The sequence below is a fragment of the Meriones unguiculatus genome, chromosome 8 (assembly GCF_030254825.1).
Source record: "Meriones unguiculatus strain TT.TT164.6M chromosome 8, Bangor_MerUng_6.1, whole genome shotgun sequence".
NCBI classification, from domain to species: domain Eukaryota; kingdom Metazoa; phylum Chordata; class Mammalia; order Rodentia; family Muridae; genus Meriones; species Meriones unguiculatus.
In genome coordinates this window covers 105,601,748-105,618,359 of record NC_083356.1, presented here as the reverse complement: position 1 = coordinate 105,618,359, position 16,612 = coordinate 105,601,748, and the positions used below count along the sequence as shown (strand labels likewise).

The window sequence follows — 16,612 nt, the reverse complement described above, 5'->3', positions numbered from 1 at the left end:
CTATATTGGTACAATAAACCACATTACAACTAATATGCTTGTATCTTAATCCTTGCCATACACTTGGTTTTAAAAGTTTTGGATTTATTATTTGGGGGTTGATAGTGTGTGTTGTGGGTGCGCACACATGCAGTTGGCTAGGTGTTGAGGTCAGGGAACAGCTTGAGGAAGTATGTCCCAGGGGTTGAGCTCAGCTTGTCTGGCTTGGCAACATCTTTGCCACCGACCATCTCTCCCAGTTCTTGCTTACATTTCTTCAGAATAAAGTGCTGGGAAAATGTTTGTGTATTTATATTTTTTTTCACTATTTTCACACTTCTTTTTTCCACATGTACAGGGTTTCTTTTTTTTTTTAAAAAAATTGACTTTTATTCACCATATTTGTAAACAATACTTTTGAGATTATAATGCATATGAGTAACATTATATAGACTGGCATTATATAACATTTTAGAGACACATATATTCATATATATGTATATATATTTACATATATATATAAACATACACTTACATATGCATGCACATAACAATTAGGACAACAGGACGCCAGAACAGGATATGCATGAGACTTTGGAAGTAGATAACAGAAGAAGGCATCAGAATTTCCTTGAATTGTTCAATATCCAGCTGGTGCTGGAGGATCAACTGGTAACACGAAATACATAGAACATATTGTATCAGTAAAACAAGCATACAATCAAGGTTGTAGTAGCTGAGTAAAAAAGTGGTAAGTTGGTACTCAGTGACGAGCTGATGGATCTCAGCAGCTTATACAGAGGTGTCTCTTCAGACCTCTCTCCAAAAAGAAGTACACATTTTATAGATACCATTTGAATAAATTTACATACATTTAGATAGATAGATAGATAGATAGATAGATAGATAGATAGATAAAGTAGAATTTGTTTGGGAAAACTTTTTGCTTGTTTTAGCTATGAGAGTGTTAGATATATGGATTTTTGACTAATTTCAATTCTATTAATATTTTTGATGAGTCAGAGTTTATGATTTTAAGGCAGCTAAAAAAGAAAGAAGGGGGATATAGAAAGACCTAGAGGAAACAGGACTCCAGAAGGAGAACAACAGAACCAAGACTTCTGGGCACAGAGGTCTTTTCTGAGAATGATACTCCAACCAAGGACCATGCATGGAGATAACCTAGAATCCCTGTACAGATGTAGCACATGGCAGCTCAGTCTCCAAGTGAGTACCCTAGTAAGGGGAACAAGGTCTGTCTCTGACATGAACTCAGTGGCAGGCTCTTTGATCACCTCTTCCTGAGGGGGGTGTAGCCTTACCAGGCCAAAGAGGAAGACAGTGCAGCCAGTCCTAATGAGACCTGATAGGCTAGATCAGATGGATGGGGAAGAGGGACTCTTCTATCAGTGGATTGGGGGAAGGGCAAGGGAGGAGATGAGAGAAGGATTGGGAGGGATTGAGAGAGGGGGCTACAGCTGGGATACAAAGTAATAAAGTGTAATTAATAATAAAAGAGAAATGAAAGCTCAATTAAGCTGCCTTAAAATCATAAACTCTGACTCATCAAAAATATTAATAGAATTGAAATTAGTCAAAAATCCATATATCTAACAGGGTTTCTTTTTTAAGATTTTTATTTTTTTAGTAAAATGTGGTGCTTGCTCATCTCAGAATTTAAAGATTGCTGAAGTAAGTGAAAGCTTTGCTTTCTCCCACTCACCAAAGAAAACTCCATGTAAACACCCACATATTTTCCTCGGCAAGCCTAGCGCTGTCTTCATTGCACACACAGCTACAGTTGATGTTCTGGAATCCACAGACCCAGCAACCATGGATCGTCAGAATCTCAAAGAAAAGCTGTCCCTGTTCTGAATGTGTAGGGGTATTTTTTCTTATCATTATTTCCCAGCTAGCTCAGTAGAAGAGCTATTTGTGTAATGGTACATTGTGTTGGGTGTTATTAGTGATCTAGGGATGACTTAAATGATATCAGAGGACATGTGCATGTTGTGGGCAAATACTGCGTCACTTATGTAACAGACTTGCATACCCATGAATTTGTGCTTTGGCGGATGTGCTCAAAACCAGTCCCCCAGGAAACTGAGGAATGGCTGTGCATGCTAGGCCATGTACAATAGGTTTTACATATGTATATGTATAATACTTATAGTATATATGTAATTCTGTAGGTCTGAGTTTTTATCTTATAATTTCTTTCTTTATTTACAAATATAGCCCCATTTCAGACATACACATGCTAGTGTGTCTTAATATCACAGAATATTATGTGTTACCCATTGATTAGTATTTGAAGAAAAATAAGAAAAAAAAACTGAGATAAGATTTTGGTTTGTATAGCCCTTGTGTACTTGCTGGAATTGATTATTGCTTTGTTCTTTTGTGTTGTTTTGCTCTGTGGGAAGGATGATCTCATTCTGGGCCAAGGCTGGCCTAGAATTCATGCCAGTCCTCCTTTCTCAGCTGCCCAAACTCATGGGCCACCATCCCTAAAAGATTATACTTTCTTAAGGATACAGCTGCCTAGTATTTACTGTTAAGAATAAAACTTTAATCTGTACCTCATTGATCACTGAGGTTAGACGTACTGTTCATGAATCACAATCTGTTTTTAATAGGTCCCCTTTGTCCTTAATCCATTGCATATTTTTCTTTTAGATGGCCTTTGTGGGCTGGCATTTCTTTACCAAATTTATTTATTGTGTCTTATCATATATTGTATGTGACCATCTTCTTTGATTTCTAAATTACTTCATTTGAAAAACTTTTTCTAATCAGTGTTATAAAAGTCTTTTGTTACCTAGCCTTTTTGTTTTAATTTTTTAATTGTGAACTTTAAACTACATATAGGGTTTTTTTGTGTAGCATCTTCAAAATGGATAGTGAATCTTAATTTATTTTCAAATGCCGCCTTTAGTTTATAATAAATTCCACATATGTGACTCTATAAGAAAATTAATTTCATTCCATTGATTTTCTTTTGCTTACACCATGAATGTCTTCATCTGTCAGAGGAATCTACCCTAAGCATTCTTATACTGCCAAATGGTCCTAGTTTAGCTTTAATGAAGCTGACTCATAAAGCCTCCCAATTAGGGATACATTTACTATGAGATTTCTTACTCATACCAAACACTCTTCGTGGGTCTGTCAGAGATCACTATTAAACACAAAAGGGCCTGAGATTGCAGGAGAAGATACAAGTATGTATTTTTGTATAAATTAGCTGTGCCGTGTTTGTGCTTACGGGATGCTTGCACAACACAGCCTGGGGCATGCAGAGATACCATCACACACGTTTCATGTGCTGTGATCAGCTTTAAACTGTCCCTCTTTTTTCAATCAGCATTCTGCAGCTCACTGTCCTTCGCATCTACAGGTTTCTACAGCTAGTAAATACTAGTACCTGGTGTCTCACATACTTTAACTTACTCTGGCTAAATCTAAGTTCTTAATGCACCTCCCCAGTGTGTTCTGCAGGGAACCCTCCTCTCATTCATGACCATTTTATTCTCCTTTGTAGTTGATAGAAACCAAAACTTTGGCTTCTGTCTTCTTGTTACATTTAAATAGTTGATGACTCATTTCTGATTCTCACTGTTTCCACTACTCGGTTTCTACTATTTCCCATTCTCCTTGCCTCTCTCTTCTCTCTAATCTCTCCACTGCATAGCATTAGCTGGTTGTTTAATTGAAAACACAGAGAACAAATGGTGGCCGGTTTACACAAACTTGAGACCGGTGATGCTTAGAATAAACATCACAGTGCAATGGATTGAAATCGGGTAGTGGGGTAGAGAAATCAGCATCTGAATGAGCAAGGGTAACTTGTATACATTCCATAAAAACATTGTACCAACACCTCTCCTGGATTAGGATGGTAGGTGGCTGGCCTGCCTGATTCCATCCTCCCTAATTCCATCCTCAGCTACACCCCTGCTACAGCCTCTGAATCCAGAAGTGATGTGACGCTGCTCAGTGTAAGTCCAGCCACGTCACATTTACCTCCCCACCCACTCTGTCCCTCTAACTGGGCCAGGGCAGACCCTGGCTTAGATGGGATATCACACTGTCTCCAACTCCTTGTTACTTATGCCCACTGCACAACTTTTCTTACCTGTAGAGCAACCATGGCAAAACCTGCCTCTTTTGGAAACTTATTCATGCTGAGTTTCTGTTACCTGGATTTGTTAATTAAGCAAGTTATAAAACAAAACACTGCTTTGCAAGTTGAAAGGTTAAGCAGTGACTGAACTAGCAAAATGGCTCCGCTGGTAAATGTGCTTGATGCTAAACCTGACAATCTGAGATTGAACCCCAGGACCCGTATGAAAAACGAGAGAACCAACTCCTTCAAGTAGAGCTTTGAGCTCCCCAGTCAGGTGCTAGGTACACATACAAGCTTGTAGCCAAACATGGCCTGGATTGTACATTCCATAAATGGTGCAACTTTGTCCTCACTTAGGGGTCTGACATGTCCCTTAAGTCACAAAGTGTTCCATAGATCACCAGATGCCACTGTGTTTGGATTTCTTAGCACAGGTTGACTGATTTGAAGTTTTACCTTAAGCATGCTAGGTAGGGAGGAGTATTCTACAAGGGAGAGATGATATAGCTAGCTAGAGGTGAGCCTAGCCTAGACACCTGACTTGTTGCCACTGCAATTTGGGATGTTAATGATGGTAATTTATTAAAGATTATTTAAAAAGCAATTTCCTTCTTAATCATATGCAGATACTATTCTATTTTAATGACTTCAATGGACATCTTAAAAATGACAACTGCAATCTTAATGAAAGGGATGAGATTACTTGCTAATAAGTGCCTAAAAACAAACCCTAGTTACTGCTCAGTTCTATACACTTTCCTCCCGTCAATTACTATCCTAAACCCTTTAATCCTTTTTTTAAAGATTTTGCTATACTTTAGCTATCTAAAAATTTAAGCTGTTATTCACTGTCAAAGTCTTTTAAAGACCTTTTTTAATATGTAGAGAAATACAGGCATTTATTTAAGATGACATTCTCTCCTTTGCATTCCATTCTTAGTAAATGAATTGTCAGCTCTCATGGAGGATGGGCGTTCCCAGGTCCTTCTAGCAAAAGTTTACTCTAAAATGGAAAGACCGGGAGATGCGATCGCCGCATTACAGCAGGTACAGTGTGTGACTGTGTGCAGAGCGTTCGGAGAAAGGGAGAAAATACTCTGGACCCAGTAGTTTCAGAACACTGGTCAAAACAAATAACAGCTCAGTGCCTAAAGATGGTTAATATTGGGAACACTGTAGTTTTGAAACCATTGAAGCCTCAACACTTCCTGTACAGTAACTATTGTTTTAAATCAACAACTCTAATAGGTTTCACACTGATCATTTTATATTTCTTCCTTGTCAGTTTAGATGGTCATGTTTTTAAAAATAATTTGTTCAGTAGTCAAGCACAATATATCTTCTGAATGCCTGTATCTACTATAAAAATGTATCTTTCCGTAGTCGATATTTTCAATCTTATTTGCCTTTTTAATAACCATGCAGGGGCTTTTTCTTGTTAATATTATTAATAAATCACCCCTTTTCTCTCTTGCTTCCTTCAGTGCTTGCTTTTTACCACATAATGGCACTTTATTAGGAATAAAAGAAGCAGTTTCCTTCTTAATTGTATGTGCCTATTTTAAATGGCTTTAATAAACAGAAATTTTTATAGATCTATAAAAAACTGAAATGCCAATCGTTGGAACTGCTGGGTTTGGGAATAATTTCCCCATGTCTTGTAGTCACACAGTGCCTGTACTTTGAGTGGTTTGATCCTTTGAGTCTTGTTGAAGTTTGTTTTATGTTCTACATAATTCATCAGTTTGGGAACTAGGTTCTGTATTCATTGGTGATGTGTTTCTGGGCTTGTGGAGTGCTTACCATATGCCGGTGCCACTGTGGCCTGTCAGCTGACATGGCTTACATGTGACAGTTAGGGGGGAAATTGTGGAGCAATTTCTTTTCTTTCTTTTTTTTTTTATCTTAATGTGAATTAAAGGACTCAAACTCAGCCTGGCAGTTGCTCAGCAAGCACTTTACTTTAGCATGACGACATCTCTCTGCCTGACTCTGGCTTCCTCTTTGTTAGTGTTTTCAGAGTACGCTTTTTACTTTCAACATTTTAATTCCTTATAATGAGGATCTGATAGCCTATAATGAATACTTTTTATCTGCTCTGACTGTTAGTCTGTTCATTAGAACATTTAATTTATTGCCAAACTAGTAATTTGTAATCCTAGGCATTTGTGAGACTGGGGAAGAGAGAAAACCCAAGTTTAAGGCCTGCTTGGGGTACAGAGTAAGATCAAGACCAGGCTGAACAACGTACTGAGATGTTCTCAAGTTGAAAAATAAAAAGAAGGCCAAGTGCATGCGGTCCAGTCCCCACTACAGTTTTTAAAAGGTGACATATCCTCTGGTGGCGACTTACGCCTTTAATCCCAGCCCTCAGAGGCAGAGACAGGTGGATCTCTGTGAGTTTGAGGCCCACCTGGTTGCAGTACAGCCAGGGCTGTCTAAAAAAAACAAAAAAGTGGATATTTTATTTGCTTGCGTGCAGCATAATTGTGGATTATATTGGGATTTACAGTTTGTTTTTATTTCAAACTTTTAATACTTCATGTCCTGATTTCTTGACTTTTTTAAGGTTTATTTTCAGTTCATTGTCCCTCCGTGTGCCTGGTACGTGTGCCTGGGTTTAGAATGCTGTGGGTGTTGTGTGGCCTGCAGTGCGTGCTTTTGGCTTAGTCTTCTCTTCACTCCAGCTTTGCCTGCCCCGTCTGGTTCTCACCCCTTTCAAACTGGCTGCTTAAAATTTTATTTATAATTAGTACTATTAAATGATGATTTCCCTATAATGCCAAACAAACCCTTGGTACAATTAGGTAATTATATATTAACTCAGCATGCCGTATCAACGCTACAGTGCACACATGCTTTCTAGCACCCGTCCTTTTATTTAGAATGTTATTTCATATTCTACCCATTGTCCACTTGTCCCTCTAATCTCTAATTGTTTCTTAGTTAATTGTTTTCTATGTATGTACATGTGCCTGCTTGTCTATAGATGCACCATGAGCGCGCAGGTTTCACACATGGAGACTAGTGGAAGGTATTTGATCTCCTGGAACTGAAGTCAGCTGATATGTGTCCTATGGACTGAACCCGGGTGCTCTGCCAGAGCCACAAGTGCTCTTAACCACTGAACCTTCTCTTCAGCCCCTGATATATATATTTGTATACTTGTATACATATTTGTATATTATTACAATATTATCATAAGAAGAGGTTTAAATTTTGCAAAGCCCATCGCTGTTAAGCACGTCATTTGCTTGTATGACCTGATGTAATCTGGCATTGAGAACAATGCAGCGATAGCTTCCTCCTTGCTCAGGTCCTGTTGTAGCTACCTTACCTGGCATTTATCCACAGCCATGCTGTCTCAAAGCCTTAAGCTTTTAATTGGCTCAGATAATCGAAGTAGCATGACAAAGGTCTTCTGGAATACCAGTTTATGACTTGACAGTGATTAAGCAAATGGCATCCTCCATGATGTGACCATCTGCTCCTGACAGTGTATTGCATGCAAAATCAAATGGCTAGAGAAGTAGAGTCAAGAAACTGCGAGGTGGTTTAGCAAGTGAGTAAAGGTACTTTGCAACCACCTCATCAGTTTGATCTCCAGAGGCCACATGGCGGAGGAGAGAACTAACTCCCCACATGTGCACCCTCCCTCCACCCCGAGAAAATAAATCAACGTACTAAAACAAATTAGATGTGCTGAAACATTTTAAGAAATATCTGAGACATAGCCACTTATAAGACCTGAGTACTTTTCTTCTGTATGTCAGCCTAGAGAAATACACAGGGCATCGCATGTTCCTAGTTCATTTTTCCTTTGCTGCTGATAGACTTTAACAGCTATCTGTTTCCATCTTTCCTTCCCTGATGCTATCTAGTCTGTTTATGAATCAACCATTTGTTTCTAAAGGGTTAACAAATCTGAATTTTCAGAGTGCATTGGCCCAGTGGGTTCTTCTTTTACTGACCTTTTCCTCTCTCTCCAGTATGTGTTGATTTCATAGCTTAATTCTGGATGAGATTTTCTAATAAGTGATTATATTTGTTTGTATTTCTTACATTCAACATTTGTATTTCTACAATGTGCGTAGTTTCGCTGTGTATAATTTTCTAAAGTATATAGATTTGTATTTAACATGTAAAAATTATTATTACATTCAGTTAATGGTGTATTTTATTTTGAAGCAATCATGAGATGCACAACATATGCCACAAAAACAGAAGGAAAAATTAGAAGCCATAGATACAGCCCCACCTGACCCCCAAAATTGAACCATTGTCCTATTTTCTACTCCCATGGGAACCAATATGTAATTGGAGTTGGTTGGATGGACATATAGATAAAAGGCAATTCTATTTATATTTACACTCTTAAATAAATACAAAATGTTTGTATTTGTACCATTTTCCAACCAAGAAGTTGAAAAAATTTATAGTTGTATATTATTAAATGGAAAAGAAGGATTAAAATGTAAATGCTAGCCATCAAGGCTTATGTAGTTATTGAAACAAATTAATTTAGCTTTAATCCTTCTGAAAACTAAGGGGAAACATAATATAATACTAATTTTTTTAATGTATTTTGGAGCTGTAGATGTGGCTCAGTGGTTAAAAGCAAATGCTGCTCCTCCATAGGACCCAAGTTTGGATTAAAGCACCCATGTCAGGCAGCTTACAACCATGTACCTCCAGCTCCAGGCAATGATTGGGTGCCTCTGGCCTCTTAGGCACCTGCAGTCCTTACCATTTACTGACATGCAGGCACACACATCTACACATAATTTAAGATAAATAAAAATACATCTTTAAAAGAAATGTGTTCTGTTCAGAAAGTTGTTTCTCTGTGCCAATGAGTTCAAGGCTCTTCACCACTTTTTCTTCTAACAGATTGAGTGTACCTGGTTTTTTGTTGAGGTCTTTGATCCAGTTGGACTTTCGTTTTGTGCAGGGTGATAAATATGGATCTATTTGCATTTTTCTACATGTAGACATCCAGTTAGACCAGCACCATTTGTTGAAGATGCTGTATTTTTTCCATTGTATGCTTTTGGCTTCTTTGTCAAAAATCAATTATCTGTAGGTGTGTGGATTTATTTCTGGGTCTTCTAATTTGATTCCATTGAACCATCATTCTGTTTCTATGCCAATACCATGCGGTTTTTATTACTATTGCTCTATAGTACAGCTTGAGATCAGGGATGGAGATACCTCCAGAGGATCTGTTGTTGTACAGGATCGTTTTGGCAATTCTGAGTTTTTTGTTTTTCCATATGAAGTTGAAAATTGTTCTTTCAAGGTCTGTAAAGAATTGTGTTGGTATTTTGATGGGAATTGCAGTGACTCTGTAGATTGCTTTTGGCAGGATGGCCATTTTCACTATGTTAATCCTACTGATCCATGAGCATGGGAGATCTTTCCATCTTCTGGTATCTTTTTCGTTTTCTTTCTTCAAAGACTTTAAGGTTTTTTTTCAAACAAGTCTTTTACTTGCTTGGTTAGAGTCACACCAAGATATTTTATGTTATTAGTGACTATTTTGAAGGGTTTTGTTTCCCTAATTTCTTTCTCAGCCCTTTGTTACTAATATAAGTTCTATACAAAATATTTCTTAATAAGGATTGTACTTATTCTTACAGCAACTTAACATCTTTATGAAATATTTTAAATACAAAATTATTTTTCAAATTTATTTTATGCAAATATCTCCTAGATATTTATTCTCATGAAAATAGCAAGGTCTGTCTTTCTCATATGTCTGTGTGTCTCCTTCTCCATCTCTATCTCATACACACACACACACACACACACACACAAATTTATAAATGTGTTTTTCTGGAGAACTAAGAAAATGACATGCACACCAACACACAAAGCTTCTAGAAGCTTAGCTGATGCAAAGTTTGCAAATCTTTTACAAATCTCTTAGTTCATAGAAGTTATCATTCAGATCACAGAGCTTCTGAACATGGAACCACTCTAAAATGAATCAACAGGCTGTATTTTTATATTTGTGTGTTTTTACATATATGTAACAATAGTAATGACAGAAGAAGCGAAGAAGCCACCACTGTGAGAGGGATTGTGTCACAGAAGGTACTGAGGGAGGAAAGGAAAGGGAGGTGTTGTAATCATATTTTAATTTTAAACATTTTAATAAAATAACGTAGAATAGATGTACAAGATATCTCCCTAGTTATTTCACAATAAAATCAAGATAGAGGAGTGACTAGTGACTGTGCTGGGTTTTGCAGTTAATAAAAGAGAGCTAAAATAGTAATAATTATTGAGTGTGTCCATATACCCAGCTCTGAACTGACAGCTTTACATTCATAATCTCATTTAGCATTGAGACCACTGTTTGGTATGAAGTGTGTCTCAAAACCACCAGTAACTCAGGTGACTTGCTATGCTCCACACCTGTGTTTGCTCCCTTCTCTCTAACATACAGCAGTGGGCACTGTGTATGTGCCAGCTGGAAAGCTTGAGGGCTATCTAGCCATATCCAGGCATGGCTCTGTTGGTATCAGTATCACCGGGGAATTTAAAAATAAACATTTTCACACTCAGCTGGCCTACTGAATAAGGAACTCTTGAGTTGGCCTCCACCGTTCTCATGTTCAAGCTTTTCCCTGGTGACTCTGATACTAAAGCTTTCAAAGTATGTCTTCAGAGTAGAACTTCAGAGTACAAAGTAGAAGCTTCTAGACTATCACATGCTATCCAGATCTTAAACCAACACAGTATTGCATCATTACATGTCAGTTATAGGAATCATGGCCACCATCAAACCTATGTTTGTTTGGAAAAGTGGCTATGGTTTTTACCCACATCTTTTAGAATGTATGTGTTTGTAATCTAATTCTCAATAAACAGAGTTGGGAGTTCTGCCTATGAAGAGTATTTTACATACTCACCCTCATGATTGTATTGAGGAAGAACTGAGAGGTCCATATCAGCCTCCTCTTCTTTGACCCTCTCAGCCTCTGCCATAGAGGGGAACCGAGAGAGAAGGTCCTTACTTGATGCTGCACCTTGGCAGTAAGCTTCCCAGCCTCTGCAACGTAGGTGAATTCCTTTTTAAAACTAAAAAGAGGGCAACGTTGATAATAAGATGGGAAAGCAACCATAAACTGAGGCCATCTCCAAGGTTCTAGGCATTTTACTTCTTACTTTGATGGGTAAAGACAGAGCTAGCTTCAGGCAGGTACCATGAGCCCCTGTTACACATACTGTTTGTACTTTTTTTTTTCCATTTTCCCTTTTTTACTGTGGGCAAAATAGGGTAAGGCCAGAAAGATGGAACAGGTTTCAGCACAGTGAAAAAATAAAAACATATATCTATTTCATATATATGTACACACACATATATGTATATAAAACATGTATGATACACACACATACATACCCAGGTGTATAACAAAAATCAGAAACATATACATAAATGCATAGATACATATTTATGTAATCAAAATTAAAATTTCATGAAAGAGAATTAATTTTTGCTATACATGATGTGTATTCATGTTTTATCATCCTTTCATTTCCAAAAGACTATTACAACGCTCCAAACGGGTGACTCAAAAATGAAAAATTTTAAATGTTGTAAGTCATATTCATCAACTATAAGTTGTCAACTGTTGTATTGTTGATTACTATTTACTGTTGATCTATCTTTCTATTTACTGTTGATCTATCTTTTAGTTAATCCTAAGCCAGCTGTATACCCAAATCACCACACGGAGACTGGGATTTATTTAATTAACCTAGAACACAATGTTGTGCAATAGTTACTTCATCCTAAACCTCCAAGCCCACATAGTCTCATACCATTCAGATTCACCCATTTTACTTGCTGTTAGTGATATATTAGGTCTGGTTCATTTCTCCTGTTGTTCCAAGACCTCTCCTCCAGCCTCTGCTCTCCCAGTCTCTCTCTTCTTCTTCTTCTTCTACTTCTTCTTCTTCTACTTCTTCTTCTTCTTCTTCTTCTTCTTCTTCTTCTTCTTCTTCTTCTTCTTCTTCTTCTTCTTCCTCCTCCTCCTCCTCCTCCTCCTCTTCCTCCTCCTCCTCCTCCTCCTCCTCCTCTTCTTCCTCCTCCTCCTCCTCTTCCTCCTCCTCCTCTGCCTCGCATTCCTTCCTGTCCTCTGGCTCCTCCCCTCCCCTGCCTACTCCTTCCTCTCCATTGTTCAACATTGTGGCTGGTTGTTTTATTTTGGCATGTTTACACAAAGTTGAGACAGGTGATGCTTAGAATAAGTATCACAATACAATGTCCAGATTGAAACCAGAGAGTGGGAGAGAGAGATCAGCATTTGAATGAACAAGGGTAAGGTGTATACATTTCAAAAGAACATTATATCAACAGTCAACCAACATTTTGGCAGGCGTCCTTGAAACCATGCCTAATGTGTGGGGTATGGCAGGTACTCACTATTTGCTAAGTCAGTGAATGACTGTCAATAACTCATAGTTACATTTTACTTGTTAAGTAATACAAAAGGCATTCTCTCTCACTCATGAATGTCCTACAAGCCAGAAGTATGGATAAAAGACACCTTTCCAATCTAACAATCTGTTTAATATTCTTATGCAGAGCAGGACACCTCAGACTAGAGTGCCTGTGTATAACATAGCTCAGTGTTTATGTGCATTGTCAGCTGATTACCCATCAGTAGACCGTTAAGTTGCCTTAAGGGGTTTTGGGCTGTTGCCATCATTTCTGTGTTAATGTTTGTAACACTGATTTTTCTTCTTTACAATGGATAGCTAGCTGTCATGTTTTGTTTCTATCCCTTCTGAATAAATTTTTGATACCTTCCCAAGATTGGAAAAGATAAGTTCAGCAGCCTGCTTGTGTTTCGGTAGTGCTGTGTTTTAATAAAGTACTTGATTAATTCATAATTTATCAATATATAATGTACTTGTTGCTTGTAATCTACCAATGTCTGGCTTTATTATTCCATTACATTTAGCATTTCTAATTATTTATCAATAGAGTCAAGTGCTCTTCCTAATTGTTCCATCACTGTGTTTCCTTTGTGGTGATTTTTTTTTTAATTCATCCCTATAACATAGAAAGACTCAATCTTGCAGTACATTGGTTGGACAGGCACTGCCTGCTGACTTATTTGCATGTAGCTGCGTGTTTGAGGTCTTAATATGGCTGTCTTTGTGTGGGTGTTTAGTCTGTTATATCACGGACCATCAACACTCCTCTAACTCTTACAGTGAAATTATACTGTCATACAAACTTGAAAATCACTTCTTTCCCTTTCCTGACTCTTGCTCATTTTTTGCATTTGCTTTTCTCTAGGCTCGAGAACTGCAGACTCGGATCCTGAAGCGAGTTCAGATGGAGCAGCCAGATGCCGTTCCCTCCCAGAAACACTTCGCAGCTGAAATTTGCGCAGAGATTGCAAAACACTCCGCTGCTCAGCGAGACTATGAAAAGGCGATTACGTTTTATCGAGAGGCCCTGGTTCACTGCGAAACGGACAGCAAGGTCAGTACTGGAGTGCCAGCAGTGAGTACCTTTATTCCAGGTACCATCTGATTTGCTCAGGTGGAGAAGCTTTATTAGATTATTTATAAAACAGATTTGAAAATAAATGTAGCAAAAAAATAAAAAATAAAAGTTTAAAAAAATCAATACGGTTTCTGGAAAACTCTGAGAATGCCTATGGGGCTGGGAGCGGAGCCTCACAGTACACAGCCCAGCACATGCCAGGCTCTGAGTGCAGTCCCCAGGAACGCCAAATCAAAGAAAGAAACCTGGTGAAGCCTTACACTGGAGGGACTGCGGAGTTGGCGCGGTCAGTGAAATGCTTGCCACACAAGGGTAAGGACCCCAGCTTGGTTCCCTGCCGTCACCAAGAAGCTGCATAAAAATACCAATACGCACCTTAGTGTCAGCACCAGGGAGTCAGAGACAGGAGGATCACTGGGGATTGCTGCACAGCCAGCCTCTGGACTGGGGAGCTCCGGAGTCAGTGAAATTCCCTGTCTCAGGCCATGTGATGGGGAGTGGCAGGGTAACACACCTGATGCTGGCCTCTGAGCCTACCCCCAAACACACATACATACACACACATGCGCGCATGCACACACACACAAAACACACATGCACACATGCACACACACTCACAAACATACACAAATTGTAGTGGAATAAATAATGGAAACCAAATCTGCAATTTCTTTATTTTAAATATCCATCTAAGTTTTAATAGTCAGTCTAAAGCTATTTTTCAGTCACAGTTACCTCAGTGTAGGTGGTTTGATTCAGGTAGGTGAGCAATACTGTAGACTTCAGCACCTGTATTTCAGTGGCTCCCTGATGCTAGAACTGTGAACGTGACATGAGTGGCTCTGGTCACTGATGGAAGACCCTTTGCTAAGGCATCACAACCAGGAGCCTTTCCAGTAGTGGCTAAGAGCCGAAACAGTGGTTCTGCTTAAAAGAGCAGGTTAGCAAGTCTAACTGCTTCAGCCTCTTTCATTTTACTAATGAGAAAATGTTTAAAGAGTTTTGCCTTGGGCCTTTCAGAGAAGTTTGTATTGAAACCTCATATCCTGCTTTAAACTCAGTGGTGCCTTTTGTCTCTGTATTTATCAAGTGAGTTATCACTGCCTTTCTGTCTTTTCCTGAAAAGACAGCAGAGATGAATGCACCTATCATTTATCTTGTCTGTTGTGCTGCATTTTTATTATGATTACTTTCAGACAGTGACATTTAATCTCATCCAAACATTGTACTCATTTTATTTTGAAACTGGTTTCTGACTAGTCTTGACTTTGCTGCCTAGATCATGTTGGAGCTGGCACAGCTTTACCTGGCCCAGGAAGACCTTGATGCTTCTCTGCGTCACTGCGCACTGCTTCTCCAGAGGGACCGGGACAATGAACCTGCCACCATGGTCAGTGTAGGCTTCTCTGCTGCTCAGGCAGTTGAGTTTTATTCTCCATGAGGAATGTTCAGATTTTATCCATAGAACTGTTAGTAGATGGTGCGGCATTGCTCTCATTTGCTTTTGGAAGAATAATCCATTTCTAACATGGGTCCGTTTACCAATAAAAAGCAAAGATTATTAATCATGCAGTTATAGAAGAGAAAACAATTCTAGATTACACTGCACTTTCCCTTTGGAGCTGCTTAACTTTTGTCTGGGCCTAAGGGGCATGTGAGACAGGTGTTGGGCCGTGGTCAACTGTCACATGATTTCCTAAACCCTGACTTTGATGTCCTCACACAGACATCATGGACTAAGGTAAGATAACAGGAGAACACCTGGAGTCACAGGGAACAACAAAACCAAACAAAACGAAGCAACCAGGACAACACCTCCCTAGATCTCTGTATGGCCTGTTTCACAGAGGTTTTGTTGTCTACAAGATTTTCGGAGGTTTTAAATATCTTACACGGATGATATTGCATGAGGCTCATTCAAGCTTAACATATAACTAAGCACACTGTAAGTCCTCTTGCTTTTAAACACATGGAAAAATCTCAGCAGGTCTTGGATGTTTTACGTGTGACATATGTGTGTGACTTACGTTTGTTTTCAATCCTTTCATTGTCTCTGTAGTACAGAAACTTGTTTCTATAGTAGCACAATGGAATGGTAAATGAGCCTCACATTATTTTTAAAGATTTATATTTATGATTTGTGTTCATATTGTGAAGGGAATAGGAGGTGTGTGCCTACAATGCAGTACCCTCAGAGGTCCAAGGCTTTGGATCTCCCTTGAACTGGAGTTACAAGTCATTGTGAGCTGCCCATCCATGGTGGGTGCTGGCAATTGAACTTGGGTCCTCTGTGAAAGCTGTCCATGCTTAAAAATACTGAGCCATCTCTCCAGTCCTCCATACTTGGTTTTCTGACACCACTTGAAACTTTTTCTTTTCTTCTTTTTTTTTTTCTAAATATCTGTGAACAGAGAATCTGGTTGGCATGCTTGATTAATTTTTGTAAATTTCTGTCCCTCCTGTTTTTCATAAATATTATTACAGTGCTAAATCTTCATTAAAAGAACACACTTTGTAAAAATGTGTGGTACTGTTTTTAGAACCAACTTATCTTTACAGTTGATGGCTGACCTCATGTTCAGAAAACAGGACTATGAACAAGCAGTGTTTCATTTGCAGCAGCTTTTAGAACGGAAACCAGGTAAATGCACTCTGACTGATTTTGTTCAAATACGATCATCTTCCTGTTTCTTCAGGTTGTGTTTGTTTGTTTTGCTTTGTTAGCTTTTAAACTGTCGGGGAAAGGGGTAGTTGATTAACCCTGACTCTGATAATCCCATGCATGGGTCTATGTAGCTCCAGAGTCTATCAGGAAAACCCCCACCATCTGTAGGTCTCTGTAAATTGAGCATGGCACGGCTGGGCTATCTTGCAATGCCCCCGTGTCACTGCATTGCTTTTTAAGGTTTATTTTTATTACTTGTAACTGTGTAGGTTGTGTGCCTGCACGTGGGAGTGTGCACATGAGTGCAGGT

At 38.7% G+C, this 16,612-nt stretch overlaps 1 protein-coding gene across 3 annotated transcripts in view; it reads left to right on the top strand.

Moving 5' to 3' along the window:
• The window catches only part of Ttc21b (tetratricopeptide repeat domain 21B), a 73,084-nt gene that overhangs the window by 34,337 nt on the left and 22,135 nt on the right, over positions 1-16,612 (top strand). For all 3 annotated transcript variants that reach the window (XM_060390317.1, XM_060390316.1, XM_060390318.1), the window contains 4 exons: positions 5,049-5,155; positions 13,425-13,613; positions 14,917-15,027; positions 16,197-16,278. In XM_060390317.1, coding sequence (XP_060246300.1) covers positions 5,049-5,155; positions 13,425-13,613; positions 14,917-15,027; positions 16,197-16,278 — 489 coding nt within the window. The remainder of the gene's footprint in view (positions 1-5,048; positions 5,156-13,424; positions 13,614-14,916; positions 15,028-16,196; positions 16,279-16,612) is intronic.